This window comes from Cupressus sempervirens, chromosome 5 (assembly GCF_028749045.1).
Source record: "Cupressus sempervirens isolate cs-2001-9-10 chromosome 5, ASM2874904v1, whole genome shotgun sequence".
Classification (NCBI taxonomy): Eukaryota; Viridiplantae; Streptophyta; class Pinopsida; order Cupressales; family Cupressaceae; genus Cupressus; species Cupressus sempervirens.
This window is the reverse complement of record NC_143122.1, coordinates 38,036,765-38,060,006: the sequence shown is the minus strand read 5'-3', so window position 1 is coordinate 38,060,006 and position 23,242 is coordinate 38,036,765. Positions and strand designations below refer to the sequence as shown.

At 34.0% G+C, this 23,242-nt stretch overlaps 1 protein-coding gene across 15 annotated transcripts in view; it reads left to right on the top strand.

Moving 5' to 3' along the window:
• The first annotated feature begins 9,197 nt into the window (after positions 1-9,197).
• The window catches only part of LOC149554454 (putative LRR receptor-like serine/threonine-protein kinase At1g07650), a 283,858-nt gene continuing 269,813 nt past the window's right edge, over positions 9,198-23,242 (top strand). For 7 of the 15 annotated variants that reach the window (XM_089828516.1, XM_089828515.1, XM_089828510.1 and 4 more), the window contains exons 1-3: positions 9,678-10,040; positions 10,161-10,332; positions 10,413-10,484. In XM_089828516.1, the coding sequence (XP_089684642.1) occupies positions 9,818-10,040; positions 10,161-10,332; positions 10,413-10,484 (467 nt within the window). In that variant the 5' untranslated portion in view covers positions 9,678-9,817. Of the gene's footprint in view, positions 10,041-10,160; positions 10,333-10,412; positions 10,485-23,242 lie in introns of all 15 variants that reach the window. The other 8 variants (XM_089828508.1, XM_089828509.1, XM_089828506.1 and 5 more) reach the window with 4 other exon arrangements.

Genomic DNA, 23,242 nt, shown 5'->3' with positions numbered 1-23,242 from the left:
TTGCCTTCTCTATAAGTATGCATGATGTAACATTTAGAGATTGAATAAAGAAGAGACCATACTTGATGTAATATATACTGTTTGGACCAATTATATACATGACATTTAATACACGAATTAATAATAATGGATGAATCCCCTTCAACATGTAACTTAGATATAGAAAGTGATTTTGCAAGTTCCAAACCAAAAAGCAAGGACACAACCTCAGCTTTGTTATTAGTATAATAAGGGAGAGAAGATGATTTTGCTACAATCACATGACCTTTAAAATCTCTAATGACTATGCCATAGCCGGAGTTGTTGGATTTCCTCTAGAGGCCCCATCAAAATTGAGTTTGAAATAACCCTCACTTGGAGGAATCCACTTGGTTTGTGCCCAGATAAGAGGAATCTTGGATGGACATAATAGAGCAGGAAGATGAGGAAAAAGTAAACCCTTCCACCGATGAATAACATAGATATCCCAAGGAGGAAAAACATGTTTACCCTTATATTTACTTACTGAAGCATTAACAAGCTCGACAATTGATCTCTCTAATCCTTCCAAAAATTGAGGGATTAGAAATGATGTTTGTCTAAAAATTCTCTTATTTCTTTCCCACCAAATTGCCCATACTATAGATGCAAGGATGCACTTCCAAAGACATGAAAACATTGATTCAGAGTATAAGATTGGCCACGCTTGGAATAAATCCCATAGAGAATTAGGCAATGACATATGGAAATTAAGCTTATTAAGGACAAAATGCCAACAATCTTGGGCAAAATGGTAGTTTAAGAGGAGGTGATTTGTTGTTTCTATAACTTGCAGACAGAGCACACAGTTAAAGGGATCATAAATGTTCAATCTATGAAGACGATCACTAGTTAAAATTTGGTTCTTTAATGCAAGCCATGCAAAGCATCCTGCTTCTGGCAGAATTGAGCTATTCCAATAGAATTAAAAAGCACGATACACGATCTGATTAAACTGGTTGTGTTAGAGAGCTAAGTATCCTAGTTTAATAGAGCATTTACCATCTTTAGCTGGAACCCAAAAGAGGTAATCTGGTTTATTAGACTTAAAAACATTCCTTGCAGCTAGTACTTGTTTGAAAGAAGCACCCTGATTGTGGGATATAGGAAGAATTGAGGGGTCTTGCCAAATGACTAGCCCTATGAATCTATGAATAGTTGAGACATAAGTAGAAAAAGATGTCCCCCAAGCTTGAATCTCTATGTTTGAGAAATCCTAATATTACATAATAATATTTTAAAATATAATTTTGAATAGTGTAACACGGGGATTCGCTCACACCCTCCTTCCAAACCTTGAAGTACTCGTTTCGCCAGGTGCTTGAGTATCCAAGTACCCCCAGCTCTGTCATTCCACAACTATATTTGAAATCTATTTTTTGAATGTTATTATTAGGTTTGTAATATGTTACTATGTTGAATGTTCAATGGTTCTAGTTCATGTCGTAATTTTGCTATGATCAAGTATTTTAATTTGGTATGCTCTACTAAAACATCATTTCATAACATAACTAGCATTTTAAGTTCTATATGTATACTATACAATAGCCCTCCCTGCCCCCTGGTCATCATCCTTGGTCGTCCCCAAAATGAAGCTCATTTTCCTCGTGTCACGTAAACTCATCTCAGTGTCTTGTCGTCCTTGTCATCCCAATGTACCCCTATGTAATGGTGTTACATTGCTTTTATATGATATAACCTTCTATATTAATATAATCTTAATTGAAAATAAATAATTATAATCTTTTCTTAAATTACAATTATTTTTTAAAGACTTCTGATAAATAATTTTACCATTTTTAAACTTACGAAAGAAAAAAATTAAAACTTCAAATATCACAATTTTAACATATGGAAATTTTAAATGGAAAAAATATTTATAATAATAACTATAATCCCATATAAATATAATTTTATTATAAAAATAATATAAATATTATAATTAAAAGTGAAGGGTATTTGGTTCAATACTAAAGTTCATGTTGTAAGTAATTTCATCACCATAAATTCAAATCTTCTTCAATACAAAAAAAACATTCATAGCTATTAAATTGTATAAATAATAATATAAAGTTAGTATTAGGTTTTTTAATTGTGATATATAAGTAAGAAAATGATAGAACAAACTATTTTAAAGTATGAATAAAACTTTATAAAAATAAAATAAAACATATTTAATATAGACTTTTTTCTTAATAAAATAATAATTAAAAGTTCAACAATACCAAACAATTCATTAAAGACATTCAAATTTATAATTATCAATACTTCCAACCAACTACCAAATATTAATAAAGTTGGCATTCGAGCTTTGCATTAATGTTAGAACAAGATGTACATTATGATATAGTTGAAAATTTATTCAAGGTTTCAATAAATTGAAATTATAATCAATTTTAAGTAATAATTTATCTATATAAAGACATTCTCAAATTAAGAAGAATATTTTTAAAATCATGAATAAAAAAATCAATTATTCAATATTTTAAAATTTTATATCATTATAAATATTTGTTATATGAGCAAAACTAACAATAAAATAATAAAATATTATAAGATAACAAAATTGTTTTATTTACCATGCTCTTTACTGCCACCCCCCACCCCCCTCCCTACCCCCAACATTGTCCTCCCCAAACCCACTAATATCATTCTTGTTGTTGACCTTAATGAGCAGTTGAATAACCCTACCCCAATGTCTCATGATACCCCTTTTGTCAGTGGAAGGAAAAATAAGTAAGCCCCTGCCCATATGACCTCCAAGAAGAAGCTCAAAACTTGACCTTTCCATTGATCTAGGTGACTCAGATGTGGAGCTCAAAGGTGGGTGTAGGCGTTCGTAAAAAATTGCCTCTAACCCCAGGAGGAATCAAATGGTGGGCATATCTTTCAATGTGGATGCAGTGGAGTCAGATTGACTCCAAAGTCAGTTAGAGGAAGGAGAGTAAACCAAGGCAAAAACAAAAGGTACTTAGGAATAATTATGCAAGAGGAATACGTGATATCAAGTTGGAGAGTGGCAAAACAACTTGATAGATGATGTCACTGTAAGTAGCAAGCAAATGATTCATGTCTCAACCAACTTCAAAATAGATGTTGTGGACCTTACTTTCAACAAGGGTGCTAAGAATTTGATTGACACCTCACCCATGACTGCTACCTCCCCCTAGCCTAGACGACTAAGGACACTTCCACCTCCTCTCTCAGTGACCCCCCAAATAGAGGCGAGAAAAATCTTGATGATTTCTCAAACCCCCTTCTATGTAGGATGTGCCTACTATGAAAGACACTATTAAATGTTAGGTTTGCAACCTGTTGGCAAAAGATCTTACAGGACTAAGAAATGAAGTTGAAAAGTTGAATGGCACGATCTCTACTTTGGATGAGAGTTTCACTGACCTTGCTGAATTTTTAGTCAAGGTGATACACTCAGCTACTAAGCTCCTATAGCAAAAGAATGAGAAAGGTACGAGCACTGGAGATGAGGGCACCTCCAACAGATTCTACAAGTTACTAGCTGAGAGTTGTTGTCAAAGCCGTAGTCCCCAAGAGGCAAGGGGAAATGAGGTTTCTCCTTAGGTTTTGTTAATTTGTGTTTTGTTATGTTGATCTTACTGCCCTGCGTGACATCTAAAGACTTTTATTTTATGATGACTATGGTTGCTCTTAGTAGTAGTAGTTTTTGAAATACTTTTAGGAGTTTGCTGAACTTTGGGACTCTTTGGTTTTACAGTTCTTCCTTATTTAGTAGCTTACTTAATCGGTTGCCTGTACTTTTTAGGATGGGGTTTTTGATGTAAAAAGGGTATAGGCTAATGTGTTGGTTTTTGCTTGATTTGTTGATTTTCTATTATTAAGATGAAGACAATTTTCTCTTTCTTTTACTTATATGAAAATTGATATCATAGTTACATTTCTTTTGATCATCCTCAGGATGAATCGTAAAGTGTAATTCAAAAGACAAATGTTAAAAATTCCTACACAATCTAATCGAAAAAATACCATCAAATAATTAATCATAGATTTTAAAAATTTCATATATTTAATAAGTAAATATGTTTAATACAAATTTTCCCAAAAAAAAATCAATAATGTAAAAGTCAACAATGCAAAAGATTTTCCAAAAGCATAATTACACCGAGAGGCGTTCTCTACAGCCACAGCATGACAGTTACAATGTCAATAAAAAAGAAAATGCCAGCTGTGGGCTACGGAGTAAGGCAGCAAGACCGCCTGTCAACGGCAGTTATTGCCGCCCCTGACATGCATGTCAGGGGTGACAGTAACTGCCGCTGACAGGCAGTCTTGCTGCCACATAAAACAACGCCCCATGGGGTGGCGGGGGTGATGGCATGTCACCCCATTTTATTTTATTTTTTAATATATTTTTTTTCAACGAAACAGATAACGTGGCGGGTTAATGTATTTTTTTTAAATTTTTTTTTTTTGAAAAAAATAGATAACGACATGTAGACACACTTTTTTTTAAAATTTCGTTGTGTAATATTGTCTTATTGGCATTTTTTAGTAATTAATTTGAATTTTATAGAGGAGTGGAGGAGTGCAGATGTGGAATTTGAAGAGTTCCTTTAGTGAAAATTGAATAGTTTTTTCGTGGGAGATGAAGAGTTTTTTCTTTGATTATAAAACACTCATATCCTCTCATTTTTGCTCTTCATTCGTAGAAGAACATATTTGCAGAAGACAGGGTTTGAGTAAAGCTTTCATTGCTCTTGAGAGGTAGAGCAAACTTTTTTGGGAAGAAGAAAGGGAGATACATCATTTAGAAAAGCATTTTACATTTGAAGATCAACAAGGAGATCCAAAAAGCAAAGTAAGCTTTTTGTTAAATTTTTTTTCCCTATTAAGTTTTATTTTGCATTTTGATTATTATCTCCATTTAGAATAGTAGTTACACTATTTACATTTAGTTGTAATTTATTTGTTATATGACATTTCTTAATTTTTACATTGTTCTATACAAAATTACATTTGCATGTTTCATGCATTATTGTTTTTCATATTTTTCAATGTATTTTTTAGATTAATCTTGTATTTATTTTCCATAATATTTCATATGGATGGCAATGCCGCCACATCAATATATTTTATTTTAAAAAAAAGTGATTTATAAATTTAATGATTACTATTTTCATTTGCAAAGGTAGTTTGATTTATAATAGTTTTTTATTAAGATTAGTATATTAATATTCTGAATTAGATTACTATTTTGCTTTAAATAGTTTTGTACTTTACATTTAGATTATAATTAATCATAACATATTAATATTTGAAAAGTGGATGGCAATGCCGCCATTTTTCAAATATTTTATTAAAATGCCAGTTTATTTATTTTTAAATATAAAAACTTAATTTTATAATTTTAATTTTGTTACTTGAAAATTAGAGTAGCCATATATTTTATTTTAATTTATGCTTATTTTTTTCATGCAATTTTTAAATAATAAATATTAACTTTTAGGCATCAATCTTTAAAGAATGGAAGGCAATGCCGCCATTTTTTAAATATTATAATAGTAAGCAATTTATTATAATGTTTGTCTATTCTTCAGTATCCATGAATGGTCATAATATTACCATGTTTCAATACTCAAAGTTTCATTACAAATTTTAGTACAATTTGGTTTTTATATTCATTTTCTCCATAATTGATTGTACTAAGTGACCTGTTCTATTTTTTCAAAACCATTATTCATTTAAAATTTATATACCTCTCATTAAGTATACATTTGTTCTTCTTTTTTTATTCGTGATGATGCTATCTAAATTGTTTTCCATCATTTTTTCAGGCATGGAAGCCTCTAATAGACAATCAAGCATTGTCGACACTAGCCCAACTTCTTCTGTACAATCAAATCATTTTTTTGAGACAGAGTTTCAGAAGTGTGCACGCATAATTAAATAGTGTTGTACAACTATGGTAGAAGCACTTCAAAATGCAGCTTTATCTATTGATCATGTACAAGAGATAGAGATAATGGAGATGGAAGATGTTGCCAAATATGTACGCAACACATCTACAAAAGTAGATGTGTTTCCATCCATGATGAAAGAGGTCTATGATGATCATATTACAAACAAAGGTCGTAATACAATTTTAATATTTGAAGAATATGTGATGTACTTACATCATTATGGAGAGCTATACACATGGTCCATATGATGATTTCACATTTTTCAAATCTTTACTTATTACTTTATCCAGATAATTGTACTAGGAGATATTATTCTCCTTCCATCTATGTATCGAAATAATAAATAAACGATTTAACTTTTTATCTCAAATTCTTCTCAACTATACTTCCAAATATTTGAAATGCTTTTTGTTGACCTTTGTTTTTGTATTATTAAAGCTTTTACATGAGATATATCATTAATATGTTGATCATTAAATTATGTATAAAATTGATGTGTTATTTCTAACTATTAACCCACTCTAAAGCATAATATTCATTTTATACTCATTTTAAGTGTAATCATTACCTCAATAATGTTTAGTACTCCTTCATTGTACACTATTCATGCTAAGCATAATTAACATTAATTAATTGTATATTTATAAATGTAACTAATAAAGTTATAAAACTACATAAGGAACATTTTAATCCTTATATTGTTCTATTATGCTAATAGGCATGTGTAAGGAGAACGAGCTACCCTCCTAAATGTAATTCTAAACATAACAATAACCGTAACTTTGACCATGGTCCTACTTCTCCCCTAACTCTAATCCTAACCATAATTCTAATGCTTTGTCTACCCCTAACTCAAACTATAACCCTAACTCAGATTCTAACCATAAACCTAATCCTAACCCTAACCCCTACCCTAACCTTTTATGTACCCTTATCTCTAACCCTAATTGTAATGCTAAACTTAACCTTGACCCTGTCTCTAACCCTAACCCTAACCCTAACCCCAATCCTAACCCTAACCTTAACCCTAACTCTAATCCTAACACTAACACTAACCCTACCCCTACCCCTAACTCTAACTCTAAATATAACTCTACCATAATTATAATATAACCCTAACCCTAACCCTAACCCTAAATTTAATGCTGACTGAAACCCTAACCCTAACCCTAACCTTAATTCTAAACTTAACCTTGACTCAAACTCGTACCTTAACCTTAACCCTAATGTAACTCTATACATATCCCTAACTCAATATGTAAAACTAACACTAACCATAACCCTAAATCTAATCCTTTCTCTACCCCTTTCTCTAACTCCAACCATAATCATAACCATAACCGAAACCCTACCATACCCCAAACTCTAACCGCGAATCTAACTCTACCATAATTGTACTTTAATATTAGCCTTAGCCCTAACCCTAAATCTATCCTTAAAGTTGACTCAAAACTCTAACATTAACCCTAACTCTAACATTAACCCTAATCATAATATTTAATCTTTTTGAAACTCTAACCCTAACCCTAACCTTGACTGTAACCCTCCCCCTACCTCTAATTGTAGCCCTAAATCTAACTCTACCATAATTGGACTTTAACTCTAACCCTAGCAATTATTTTAACCCTAATCATAATATTAAATGTCTTTGTAACTCCAACCCTAACCCTAACCCTAACTATAAGCCTACCTCTACCTCTAATTGTGGTCCTAAATCTAACTCTACCATAATTGGACTTTAACTCTACCCCTAAAAATTATTTTAACCCTAAAGCTAACTCTAACCCTAACCCTAACCCTTTCTATTCACCTATCTCCAACCCTAACCCTAACTCTAATTCTAACCCTAACACTAACACTGACCCTAATCCTTAACCCAATCATACCCCTAACTCTAATTCTAACTATAAATCTAACTCTACCATAATTAGACTCTAATCCTAACCGTATCCCTTTGTTTAATCTTCACTAAAACCCTAACTCTAACCTTAACCCTGACTCAAAACTCTAACCCTAACCTTAACCCTAACTCAAAACTCTAACTTTAACCTTAACCCTTACTTTAATCTTGACAAAAATCCTAACCCTAACTCTAACCTTAACCCTAATTCAAAACTCTAATTCTAAACCTAACCCTAACTCTAACCCTAACAATAGTCATAATCCTAAAATAACCCTAACCACAACTCTAACTCTATTTGTAACTCTAATCCTGACCCTAACTCTGGCTCTAATTGTAACCCTAACCCTAATTCTAATTAAAATCCTAACCCTAACCCTAATTTAAATATTAATGCTAACCCTAACCTTTACTTTAGTCTTCATTAAAACCTTAACCCTAACTCTAACCTTAACCCTGATTCAAAACTCTAATTCTAAACCTAACCCTAACTCTAACCCTAAAAATAGTCATAATCCTAAAATAGCCCTTGCCCTAGCCTTAACCATAACTCTAACTCTAATTGTAACTCTAATCCTGACCCTAACTCTAGCTCTAATTGTAACCCTAACCCTATTTCTAACCCTAACCATAACCATAACTCTACTCTTAAATATAACAATTTACCTAATAATATCCTTAAAATAAGATTGAATCAAAGTGATGCAAATAAACAATATATATAGAATTTAAAAAAAAAATGTTGAAGAATGATTTTATACTAAGTTTATATGACTACAATTTTATAGTAAGTTTATACAACTAAATTTAAAAAGGAAAAAATAAATCAATACTAACCATATCAAAAAAAGAAAAATTAAAAAATAATTTATCTGTTGCGCCGTGACTGCTACTAGCTTATATATACCTATATATATATTACGCCGAGAGTAATCGTTCTCGAGGCGCCTATTTTTTTTCATAAATCCCAATTATAAAATAACCTTGGGATTAAATAAAAATAGGCGCCTCGAGAACGATTACTCTCGGCGTTATATATGTATATATATATAAAAGCTAGTTAACTTTTATCATCATCAATTCTATCCAATCAACCAATATTAATAAAGTTACATTTTAATTTTAATTTAATATTCTTATAAAATGTCAACATTTAATATATTATAAACATGAAACATTTTAAATAATAATTTCACTTATATTTCAATTTTAAGAAGAAAAATTATAAATCATGATTATTAAATGGAAAATAAAATAGATTATAAGATCGTAATTAATTTTTCAATTTTATACTGGTTGATTCCAAAGTTACTGCCATAAGCCAAAACTATTAAAATAAACATAACATTCATAGGATTGGATTCCCCTGTACGTGGCTGGTTAGCTGAAGGAAATTTCATCCCGATATCTATGCATGCTGAGGATGTTTCCATCAGGTAAAAAAAATACCGCTGCCCTGAACCAAAACCGGCAGCGATACTATCATGCTCTGAGAAAAAGAGAGGACCTAAATCCTTCACAATTATTTCGTGTCATAAATTTTCTTTCACATTTTCTTAACTTCTTAAAGTGAGCACATTGGAAGAGTGCCTAAAATTTCTTATCCGTGAGTGCTTTCTCGTTAAATGGTGATAATCATTAAATTGTGATAATCAATTAGGGTGGAATTTTCGGAACCCTTTCCATAAAATTAATGCTTTCAGCCTAACAGGAATGGCTCACATCAATTGAAGAGACATTTGCTAGTCACCGAGACTTTTAAGCCTCGTATATTTTGTCCTCTTAGGTGCGCCCCCATTCCGTGTTTAATCCAAACAGAGAGCAAAACGACTATTTACCAATAAGATAATCTTCATTGAATAGGTTTTAGTGTTTTGCAGTTTGAACATGTCGAACTGAAATTCTCCATGCCCAGAAGATTCCTTTGATTTTTCTTTGCTTACATCGTCACCATCTCGTCTTCATGGGGCAGTCATTTTCGTATTGTTGTCATTGTCATTGTAATCAAAGCTCACACCACCTCAGAATAAAAAGACCACGGACTGGTCAGCTCTGCAATTTTCTCATTACTGCAATGGCCAGCATTTTTCATGTGAGCCTTAAGCTCTTGCTTTATACATATGTAAGCTTTACATGCATTTTGCAGCCAGGAGATTCTGTTGGTATTACAATAGACCCTCAAGAAGGTGACTTAATTATTTTTAATCCATTTAATCCTTTCTTTATCACCAATTGGGTATAAAAAGAACTCTCTTTTGATCTTTTATTGTTTTGAAGCGCTTTACCTTTTCTTGCCTTTTGGACAGTTAAAGCACTGGAAATTATAGCAAAGAAGTTGCAATACACAAAATGGAACCCCAGTGAAGATCCTTGCAGTGAGAATGGAAGCTGGATTAGGGGTATTGATAAAAAAAATGAAAGCCTGGTGCCCTGCAACTGCACCTTGGAGGGAGAAAACTTTTGCCATATTACCCATATGTATGTTGATTATGTTTCTTTTCTAGTTGGAATTTTGGGATATATTTTATGGTTTTGTTGAATGGGGTTCTTAAACGCAGACTTCTCAAGAGGCAGAATCTCTCTGGAGTGATTCCAACCGAATTTGCCAATCTCACGTATCTTGAAGAACTGTAAGTACTGGGGACTTACTTCATCTACTACCGTTTTGACTGATTAATTTGATTGTCCAGTATTTAGCATTCTCTTTGGGGTAGCAACTAACATCGACAACTTGGAAGTCATGAGCTCCAATAGTTTAAATTCTGAGGAATGAAAGAATGCAAGATTGTTGATAAAGCCCGAAGGCCGGAGTAGCCCATCCAAGAGTAGCACATGATCCCTCAAGCATCAAAGCTTAATGAAGTTTGTAATCTCTTCTGTAGATCAGATCTTCGATGGTGAACTTTCGTCAAGTAGTTTCCATTGTCGTTCATGTTACCTTCTTAAACAAAATGCTTAAATTGGCAAATTTCCAGATAAATTTTGGAGGAGGGAGGGTATGTGCCCTACTTAGTCAAAGACGTATCAGGTCTGCAGATTGGTGTCCTGTGCTGTAATCTACCATTCAGTTTTAGGGCTTATGGGTGTACAGTTGAAGAAGTGTAACGAACTTTAAAAGCACCTTTTATCTCATTTTTCATTTTGATGGGGTTGGCTCAAGGAAGCTGCTACTTGAATTGCCCGGTAATCCAGATTAGCATGCCCAGAAAGTTATCTTTTCCTTACTACTGTTCTACTGCAATATAGTATCAGGGGAACCAATCTGCTAATACTATGCTTTTAGAATATTAGAGATGTCAAGCGATTGATAAATATTAATATCGGACGACTAATTACTAATTGATATCTGGACTGCTTGCTAAGTTAGGAAAATGAAAACGTTTTTATTTGAATTCACGGTTAACTGTAAAAAGTCGGCTGGTGGAATTTAAAAACAGATCCAGCCAGAGTCAAGTTACCTCATATGCCAAAATTCTTTTTTCACCTTTTCAAAACAACATCACAAACTATATCACAACACATGGCCTAATAAGAACTTAGACGATGCATATCCCTTAACAGGGTTTTAGGATATAGGCATTTAAAACAGGTTATGATAAAACAACTTGCTCCAACCAAGCAACTTGAATGTATGATTTACCATAAGAAGTAGTATTATGATGGGTGGTCCCCATGGAGAGGGCAGGAATGCACGTTAACAAGACTGGAGTACATGGACAAGACTGTCAGTATAAGGAAGCAACAATTGGAAGAATGAGACTGTGTAAAATGGAATGAAAAGCACAGGAAGTACATTTAAGTACAAAGGTACAAAAATACTAAATGAGATACAATCAATACGAAGTATATTTCAACAAGTAGGACAGTAAAAGTTATTAGACAATCTTATTGTCAAAAGTAGGATCTGTGAAGTCATCACCATGTTCCTTGTTAAACATTATATCTTGGAGAATGATCTATGATAGCGGGCCTTGAGGAGTGATCCTTGTGGCATCAAAATTTCCCTATAGTAACCAATGAAGAAGCTTAAGAAGAAGAAGCAGCTGACAATAAAGAATTCCCAATGATATATAATTAGCTTCGTTGTTACTGTAAATTACTGAATGAAAAGATTTATCTGCTGTTCCTAAATGATCTTTAATTGTAATGGCCCAATTGGAAAACTCTAGGAAATGGATGATTTATCAAATGATTAATGCAGATGCTTAGCTGATTAGTAATAATGCAATATTGCAAACAATTGTAAATAAACCTTACACTTCCAAGTAGCAAATTCAAACCCTCTTAATTCTAGTAGACATTGTCCAATGCAACATGAAAAACATATCTGAATTGTATTATACTTGTGTATCTTCAAACATAAATCCAAATTATTGCTTTAACCCTACTTATATAACCTTACACTTCCAAATAGCAAATTCAAACCCTCTTAATTCTAGTCAATAGCAGGTAGTAAAGGTGGTAATTGGGTAATCTTTAAGCAGTACTTGTGGCAGACTATTAATTTGTAATTAATAGAAAAATAATAATTTGGATTTTATGATTTCATTGTGCGAAAGCCTCAAACTTCAAAATCCTTGATATTGTATTAGAGTCAGTTATTACATATAAAATAATATGGGTACCATTCAACGGTCCCAAGTATGTAAAATGGAAATAATATACTTTCTGATTTCATATGACCATTTTATAGCTGTGGACTGGCACTATTATGGAGTGTGCTAATGTGAAATGAAATTTATAAATGACAAGATAAATACTAACCATATACCTGAGTCAAGATCATGTAAAAATGTTGCTAAATCTTGTTCCTAGCTCCAGTCATAGTCTCTATTAGAATATATAGTCCACCAATATAACTGAGAGGGGCGGGCGGGTGAATCAGTTATCCAACTAATATCACAATTATCAACCTTATTAAACTTTAACCATATGAACAATATAATGAGAAACCACAACAAGATACTCATACACAATTAACACCAGATATGTTAACTAGGGAAACCCTTGATCGGAGGGAAAATCCCAGTGGGGATGGTACCCACAAGATGATGTATTAATATAAATATTCCTTGTTAGAGGATGGACCCTGTTAGGAGTCTATAACAACATTCAATACATATTAGTCCCTGTTAGGAGATTCCAACCCCGTTAGGAGTTGTGGAAGACAGCTGGACCCACTACCCAAACAACTTCAAGGTTAAGATCAATGAACCCGCTTTCCAAATGATCTTCATATTATTCCTTGCAGAATAATAGAAATGAAATTTCCTTCCTTCCTCTTCCTTTGTCTTGTCAATCGGACTTTTGCTCCTTTAGATCTTTTAACCAGATCACAAAACTTGCATCCAATAATCCCTTGGATCGCTTGCTCGCATTCAATAAACACTCTGCTCCTTTTTGCACTTGGTGAATTACATCGCATACAACTTACATTACAAACAAGGAAAACATCTTTCCTTTATACCATATCTTCAAAATAATTCCTTGAGTTGGCCTTGAGGCTTTCCCAATTAATTATAATAAGATAATTAATTAAATTACAATCATAGTAGCACTGTCGGCTCACAATCTATACAACTTCTCACATGTGCGATACTAGAGCTTGCGCACTTGCCGACATCACCAACAGAATGTCTTTTGTCATTGGCTGACTGCACATCTTCTCATTACATTTCAAATGAAAGATATCAAACAAACATCAGAACGCTGTTCTCAAGCACTCTATTTCTATACTGCTCTTAGTAAATCAGGTACAACTTTTGTACGCCTTCGATTCAGACTTTGCACACTTAACCACATCATCAGGACACAATGTAGAACATGTCCTTAGCCGTGCATCATCAGACAATCAAACCATTGTCCACACAACTAAGATCTCTGCCTGCTACTCTGGCAATCTTCACAGACTTACTACTATGTTGACATCAATGACAAACACAGTCATGAATGCAACATGTCAATACTCTCCAATGCTTAGGATACTCCTCCAATGTAGTATCATCAGCATTCATGCTAACAGTCTCTTCTTCAAATTTTATGAATGCAGAAATAGATGAAGCGATCACTCATTTACATAGTCTTAAAATTGATTAGTTTGCATTTGTTAGCCCACTCATAGCTCATTCTAAAATGAGGGTTTAGGAACAATGTATGGATGGATATGATAGCATAAAGGATAGAGGAATTTTGTAATATGTTATAAATTTGAAGATGCCCTAGTAGACATGCAAGCAAAATGCAGAAATGTAGACAAGGCGTGTGAATTGTTTGACAAAATTCTTCAAAAAAATGTGGGCTTATAAAATGCAGCGATGGTAGGATATGGTTAAAATGGTTTTTTGATAGTCTTTTGAAACTTTGAAGCAGATGAAATTGGTAAGTGTAAAGCTCGCTACCATAACCTTTGCCAGCATCCTCCCTGCGTGTGCCAAAATGGGTACATTGGAACAGAATATTGACATCCATTAAGCCATAAAGGGAGGCAGATTTCAATCATATATTATATTTGAAGATGCACTAATAGTCATGCTTGGAAAACATGGGAGCACAAACAAGCCACATTGTTTGAGAGAATGGCTCAAGAGTTGTCAGCTCATGGTATAGGATGATTGGAGGATATGCACTAAATGAATTTGCTGAGAAGGCTTTTGAAGCTTCATGCAAATACAAATGAGTGGTGAAAGGCATTCATTGAATGTTTTTATTTCTTAATGATTACAAATCTGTGAATAAAAGGTTATATCACTTTGTAGTGGAGTAAATTTGACCTTGCAAAAGGAAAACTATATTCCCTTGAGAGCCAGGTTCAGAACATGCATTCAGATATCTCCAACTAGTCAATGTGGTGAATTTATCTGATTAAAGATAAAGAAGATTATTATTCTGGTTATAGAAATGAGAAGACTAGACGACAAAGAGTCTTTCCAAAATTGAGAGTCTTGGCTGAGGATGATAGCATGGTGCACCAATGCCTATTCGGTGTGCTGTAGTCTTGTATGAACCAAAACAGAAAATACTTCGAATGGAAAAAACTCAATTCTGTTCTTCAGACAACCCGCTAAATTCAAAATTGGAATTCTAGCAGTAAATAGTAGATAATAGAAATAAACATAGATAAGTCAAACAAATACAAGCAAACCTCTGTGTGACTGAATGCTTCCAATAAACCTAAACACATGCAAGAGATGAAATTTTTCTGGGGTTGTTTGGCAACTTGCCTCAGTCAATTCCTTGTTTTGGTGTTTCCACCTCCACTACAACTAGATAGATAAATAAATTGAAAAGACAAATAGATAAATGATTGACAATGTAATAGAAATAAACCTCGCTAATTGTAGAAAATCTCCTATTACATGAGATATGCAAATAGGAACGAAGCTCGGTTAATGGAGGAAAACCCCATCGCAAGAGATCAATGATAGATAAGGATGTAATAAATCTTAAGATGCTCAAACATACAAGATAAATAGAAAGATATTACTGAATAGGCTTGAGAAATCCAAAAGAGCTATGGATATCACTGTAGTAGATTTCTGTAGCAAGTGAGAAGGCAAAAGAGTGCTAGATATAGTTGTGAATGCCAATATTCTGCAAGAGATTTTGTGTGCAGGTACAAGATAGCTTGAATGGAGGAAAGAGATGAATTTAAAAGAGGGGGGGAAAGAGGCTTTCGAGCCATTCTAGAAGATTGTGAGCAGTTTCCATAGACCAAGGCAGGTGACGAGTTTCAAATCGCTTAAAATTGACAATTGAATGATAAGATGTTGTAGGATGAATGCATGGTGCATGGACATCCGTACGGTGCTCTCATGTCTAGATGAATCATGCTAAAAAATGATAGTTGGAGAAGAATCACATGGTATTGTTACTAAATTTCTACACATGCTGAAATTGATTTCTGATTGCAAAGGTTTCATACAATTACATAAGCATTTTACATCTTAATTCAGTTCATGCATATTGAGATCATGTCCATTATGTGCCAAAAGAATAATAAATGTCCTCGTATTATTCATTCCGAATAGACAACTTGTATTTACAAAAGAACTGTAATAATCAAAGAATGCTGACAAAGCTGAAAATAAATTTCACTCACACAAGTGACTGTGAGAGTAGTCCCTAAGTTGCTGATATATATTCCTACTCTGCAAAAGTAAATAACATGAAAAGGAAAGGAGAGAGTAGAAAGTCATGGGTGATGCAGAGCCACACCTTGGAAAACTCAGGAGGAATTAGTCACTCAACTGAGTTGCTTCAAGGGGCGTCTACAACCTTCAGGATCACACACGATATATTATAACCACCCATTGTGATTTGAACCAACTGTTCTTGTCATTATTATTATTATGAAAACACAACCAGAGATACTTTAGACTCAACTCATAAGACTCCTATAACCATCCACTAGATTCAAAACTTTGAAAATAAATCCCCCCAAAAATTTCTTATTGCTGCCTCCGGATAGTCCTGCACTCAGATATGAATAACTTTCAAACCAGAAAAGATTTACTCAATCCAACCGTTGAGATTTGGCGTAACTAGGTTTCAAACAACATATAATTTTTTTAGAGAAATCCAACGGTTCAAACCCGAGATATTGACCACGCATCAGAGTACATTTTTCTGCAAAACATTGCTTCTTGTTGTCTCTAGATAGACCGGTGAACAGACATGTATAACTCTTGAACCAGATCGAAACGCTTCAATCACTCTGGTGAAGATGGGCGTAATTAGGCCTATAATAACATATCCAAAGCTCATGAATATCCAACGGTGCATTTGGGAGATATTACCCATGCACTGAGACTAATTTTTTGCAAACATACCGAATTCGACCCAAAACTAAAACTTTTTAATCTTTTGCAAACTATCAACTTGTTTCCAGTGAAAAGATAAGAAAAATCCGTTCAAAACTCAGACCATTGAAAACTTGCACCAAGACAAAATAAAAAAAAAAATTCTATATCTCTCCAAATTCGATTCGTGTCTTACATAGCCGACTGGCTCACCCTTAAAACTGACTTTCTTTTTCCTATTAAAGGATGTGAAACGTTTTCTTCTTATTTTAGAAAAGAAGAATGTCTTCTAAAAAAAGGATAAGAATCTGAAACGTTTTTCTACCAATATTAGACAGTGGTTTTCTAAGTCAGGAATATTCCAAAAACTGCCTACTACCTATTATTGGATTCTAAAAATCATTAAACACTCCACCTACGAACTAAAAAAAACTATTCTAATTTAAGATCCACACACCTGGTCCTAGGTGGCTATATCTGGAGAGCTTATCGAACTGCTACTCTAGGTATGCCACCACATGTAGGACGTTATTACAAACTTCAAAAACTAAAAGCATTTAAAACATAACATTAAATTTCCTATTACATTTTCAACAATGTTGCCTCCTATAGCGTTTCTCTTCTCTGCCACTGCAACATACTCCCCTGTAGAATGAATCTCAAGTCCTCTTGAGATGATGTGTTGTAGAAATGAATCTCATTCTTCTTTCGAACTTTCCAATTTCTTTGAACTAGGATGAGCATATCTATAAGAAAAACAAAAATAATATCCAACTTCTCCACCTTGTAGCTTTGATTCTTTAATGCTGTAAATGTCACAGAAAATTCTCCAGCATGATTCACTATACATGAAATCTGCATCCCTGCATAAACATTATTAGAAGAAAACATATCATCAGCATTAAGATTATTTGAGTTCTCTTTTTGAATATGAGCTTCCTTATACACCATGTAATGTGCATCATATCTATCTTTATCAATGGTAACCATAAACTTATCTGCTTCTTGACTATCAACCAGTTTCACATCTTGAATGTTAAGAATCGTATTTATCTCTTCTTCCTTTATTAAACATTTATCATCATCTTGATCTTCTGTAGTAATCTCACTTTCAAATATCTCTTTCTTATTACAACTTTGCTCAAGAACAATAATAGTATTGCACTCTTTCCTTTCTTCTTCAAGCTGAGTTTCCGTACTACCGCCATGCCTTTTCCATTCTCCCACAATGGCTGCAAATTTTTCCCATAAATTAGATTCTTCTTTAGAACTTGCTGTTACACATTCCTTAGCTTCATCTTCATGCCATTCCTCTTGACATTTTTCTTCATTATGCATATTTAAGGCTTCATTAGTTGCCTCCAAAATCTTTTCCGTAGGAGTACCTTCCAACATTGTACTCTTCTCTATTTTCAAAGGACACATTATTGTTCCAACCATAACTTTATCACACTCAAATCCCATAGGGCTTTCCTCTTTATTCTTTTCATCAACATTTACTTGCTGCACTCCTTCTTTCTGCATTTTATTTTCTCTCAACTTAGCTTCATTCTCTTCACATTTCCTTCTCAAACTTTTTATTTCCTCTTCTATCTTGCTTACCTCTTCTTTTTGTTTTCTTATTTCTTCTTCCTCACTTTTCTTCTTTTCTATCACTTCCACCTTCAAGTTTGAAGACTCCATCTCTGAATTTTCTTCCTCAGTCTGATTTTCAGCATCATTCTGTAATTTATTTTTGAGTACCGAAACCAATGCAAAGAGTGGGCTCTTCTTTCCTTTCACCTCTTTCAAGAATTCTTTCTTACCCATCACCATAACTTTGGCTTCTGCGGCTTTTGATTCTTCTTGACTTGGCTCAACTAAAGGTATCAGTTCAATGACCTTTCCATTCTTTGTAATGGTATACGTATTCTTCACTCCATCATGATGTGCCTTGAGATCATATTGCCAGGGTCTGCCGAAAAGTAAATGGCATGCATCCATATTAACAATATCAAACAATAATCTATCCTTATAGGCTCCAATATGAAATTCCACCCAAGTTTGCTCTTCTACTATAGTCTGTTGTCCTTTATTGAACCAATATACTTTGTAAGGATACGGGTGTTGTATTCTTGGTAGCTTTAACTTTTCCACCATTTCAAGAGACACAAAATTTTCTGTAGAACCAGAGTCTACCGGTACCTTACAAACTTTTCCCCCAGATTTACAGGTAGTTCTGAAAATGGACTTCCTTTGTGGTGGTTCTTCTTTGACAGGCATTTTCAACAGTGTTCTTCTCATCATAAGTGCTTCCCCCTTTTCTGGATAACCATAACTGTCTAAATCTTCTTGTAAATCTGCTTCTTGTGCCAGGTGTATTCTCCTTTCACCATGAGTACTAGAGCTTGCTTTTGCTGGACATTTGTGTGCCATATGACCTTTCTGATTACAGTTGTAGCATCTTATTGGTCCATTTTTCCTTCCTGGTGATCTTCCTCTGAAATTTGGCCTTCTACCTGTGAAACTTCCTCTGAAATTATCAAACTTATTATCTTCATTATGCATCTCCGTTTGTGGCTGAAAATTTGGACTCCTTTCGCTAAATGTACCTCTTCCTCTGAATGGTTGTCTTCCTCTGCCTCTGTTATTATTTTCTTGTCTCCTTTTGATTTTCTCTTCCACCTTCAAAGCCAGCTGATAGCACTTAGCTACGGTGTTTGGACTCAGCAACTGCAACTCTTCTTGTATGTTCATCCTCAAACCATTTAGGTATCTTGCTACCTTGATACTCTCGGGTTCTGCAAATTTTGACCTTAGACTTAACTTCTGAAATTCTTCTGTATAAGTATAGACATCCATATCCCTTTGTCTGAGATTCTGCCTTTTCTGATGCAACTGTACCTCATAGTCTTCAGGGAGATACGTCTCTCTTATCATTGACACCATCTTCTTCCATGAACAAATCTTCCTTTTATCCTCTTTTACCCTTTCTTCTTGTACAAAATTCCACCATGTAAGGGCTGCTCCCTTCATTCTAGATTCAGCTAATTTAACTTGCTGTGATTCTGAAACTTTCTCACATTCAAAATGATTCTCTAGAGCTTCAATCCATTCCAATACTAATTCAGCATCCATTTTTCCTGTAAACATTGGTAACTCAACAGATTTTCCTCCCAAAGCCTTTAAAGTTTTAAAAAATGGCTTCTCGTTCTCAGATATTTTATCTTCTTCACTGTCGGGTATGTCTTCCTCTTCTTCCATTTCTTCTTTCATTTCTTTCTTCTCAACTACATTCTGCATATATTCCAACTTACTAGCTAATTCTGCCACTATCCCCTTCAACTCTCTATTCTCTTTCTGGAGAAGTTCTTCTTGCTCCTCGACTTTCTTTGCTAACTCTGCATTGGTCACCATCTTGCTTGACCCTATTGAGGAATCTTGATCAGGGGCGTTCAACATATAACTTCACAACCTGCAACTCTCAAGCTCTGATACCAAAAATGATGCAGAGCCACACCTTGAAAAACTCAGGAGGAATCAGTCACTCAACTGAGTTGCTTCAAGGGGCATCTACAACCTTCAGGATCACACACGATATATTATAACCACCCATTGTGATTTGAACCAACTGTTCTTGTCATTATTATTATTATGAAAACACAACCAGAGATACCTTAGACTCAACTCATAAGACTCCTATAACCATCCACTAGATTCAAAACTTTGAAAATAAATCCCCCCAAAAATTTCTTCTTGCTGCCTCCGGATAGACCTGCACTCAGACATGAATAACTTTCGAACCAGAAAAGATTTACTCAATCCAACCGTTGGGATTTGGCGTAACTAAGTTTCAAACAACATATAAATTTTTTAGAGAAATCCAACGGTTCAAACCCGAGATATTGACCACGCATCAGAGTACATTTTTCTGCAAAACATTGCTTCTTGTTGTCTCTAGATAGACCGGTGAACAGACATGTATAACTCTTGAACCAGATCAAAACTCTTCAATCACTCTGGTGAAGATGGGCGTAATTAGGCCTATAATAACATATCCAAAGCTCATGAAAATCCAACGGTGCATTTGGGAGATATTACCCATGCACTGAGACTAATTTTCTGCAAACATACTGAATTCGACCCAAAATTAAAACTTTTTAATCTTCTGCAAACTATCAACTTGTTTCCAGTGAAAAGATAAGAAAAATCCGTTCAAAACTCAAACCATCGAAAACTTGCACCAAGACAAAATAAAAAAAAACATTCCATATCTCTCCAAATTTGATTCGTGTCTTACATAGCCGACTGGCTCACCCTTAAAACTGACTTTCTTTTTCCTATTAAAGGATGTGAAACGTTTTCTTCTTATTTTAGAAAAGAAGAATGTCTTCTAAAAAAAGGATAAGAATTTGAAACGTTTTTCTACCAATATTAGACAGTGGTTTTCTAAGTCAGGAATATTCCAAAAACTGCCTACTACCTATTATTGGATTCTAAAAATCATTAAACACTCCACCTACGAACTAAAAAAAACTATTCTAATTTAAGATCCACACACCTGGTCCTAGGTGGCTATATCTGGAGACATTTGATGTTTTAAATATGGGGACAAAGACATCCTACATGTAATAGGAAATTTAATGTTATGTTTTAAATGCTTTTAGTTTTTGAAGTTTGTAATAACATCCTACATGTGGTGGCATACCTAGAGTAGCAGTTCGATAAGCTCTCCAGACATGGTCAAAGACATCCAGTCTCAGTGATGGTGGATTGAAGACAAAAGGAAGGTTTGAATACCAAAAAATTGCCGAGAATTTACAAGAATGGCTTCATCTTAGTGTCAAAACCCCATAACTCTAAGCGGAACAAGATGGGAGTATTAATTTGCTATAAAATAAAGCAGACGCAGCAGCAATAAAAAAAAAAGCATTGTTCTAGCAGACCGCAAGCAGCCTGTAACATGTGTACTGGTCAATACAGGTTCAACTATGCAAATGCGTAGAATTATGAAAATATTGCCATTTTATGAGGCTGATCAAGGGTGCATGAGAATATTGACATCTAATTTGTGGATTAAACATGAACTATAGAAAATTTGCAAGAAAGATGTTGCAAGTGGAATGTTCAGGGTTTGAAGATTTTGAATCTTTGGATGTCTATCAAATCATACTAAGATCAATTAAACATTCAAGGATACTTTTTTACAACTGTTTGCTATTTGAAATCAGTTCTGGAAAGAATTTCATGAATATCACAAATATAACTCAATAACAAGCTGAAGAGTATGGAAATGTGAGAGAGCAATACAATTATCAGCAGAAGAATGGTTGCATTTTGCTCCGAAAATACAACCAAATAATAGTGACAGTTGACAGCAAGTTGAGAATCTAAGTCAAGAGAACTAAGGACAGAAAAAGGAAAAAAGATCTTTTCAAATTCCAGCAGCAAAAAGGAATGAAACCCATACAAGGGTAAATCTTCATAAAAGGATCATTATCCTGATGTATCTTTCAAAATTTCAAAGACCCAGAAAGCAGATATTGAGGTGACGTAATTTCCTCTTTTGTTTGTTTCAAATCTGCAAAGAAATTTGTCATTTATAATATGATAATGAGAAAATCCTAAACGACCAGCAAGATAACAACAAGGAAGAAGATTGGAGAGTTACAGCAACAGTAAGGGGAAAACAGGAATGCCATAAAATGAAAAAGAATATGGCTCGCAGACCTCCAGATCTTTCCTCCAAACACAGAGTATTTCCTATAAATTCATGTTCACGACAGTAACAACAAATAGTAAACATTGCAAAATCTGGCCCATAAACTTCTTAAAATGCTCCAAAATGCCCACGTCAAAGCCTCAAAATGACAATAATAGCAAAAATGAGCAGCTTTAGCCAACTTTTGAAAAGTGTGTTAAGGGTTAAAAGAAAATCGATGCAAGATGAAGTAGTTTTACCTTCAAAAGCCCAGCTTGATACTTCCTCTACTACTTGATAGAGCTAGCAAGATTCAAGCAGGTCACGACATGAAGAACAACTAAAGAGACTCCATCGTGATGGCTCAAACAACAACAGTAGAATTCCAGATTTGTCCAGAATGAAGGCAGATGAGAAACAAGCAAAACCTTATGTGTTCCAAGCTTCTCAACATTTCCAAAAAAAATGCGAATAATAGCAGAAGATGAATAAATGTGACATGAGAGCCAGCTATAGATGCCAAAATAACAAGCTTTCCTTCAAACATGGCGGCTCATAATTCCATCTATGCTTGGAATGCAGGAAACATCTCCAGAATCAACTGCAAATCAAGTGGAAAGAGTCCAGAAACCCCATGTTTCAGCCTCAAACTCTCCAATATGCTCACGCTAAAGAAAAAATGAATAGGTTCAGGGTTGAAATGAAGGAAAAAATCGGGTTCCTTAATTCTTTTCTATAAGTCTGAAGACCATTTGACATTTGTATTATTTTTCTAAATATCCCAAGTATGCCGTGGGGTGGGAGATTTAAAAAAAAAAAATGTTTGAAATAGAACCAAGTAATATTTGAATATTTTTATTTGCATTTAATCAATATTGTGAAACAAGAATATTAAATGATATTTATAAAT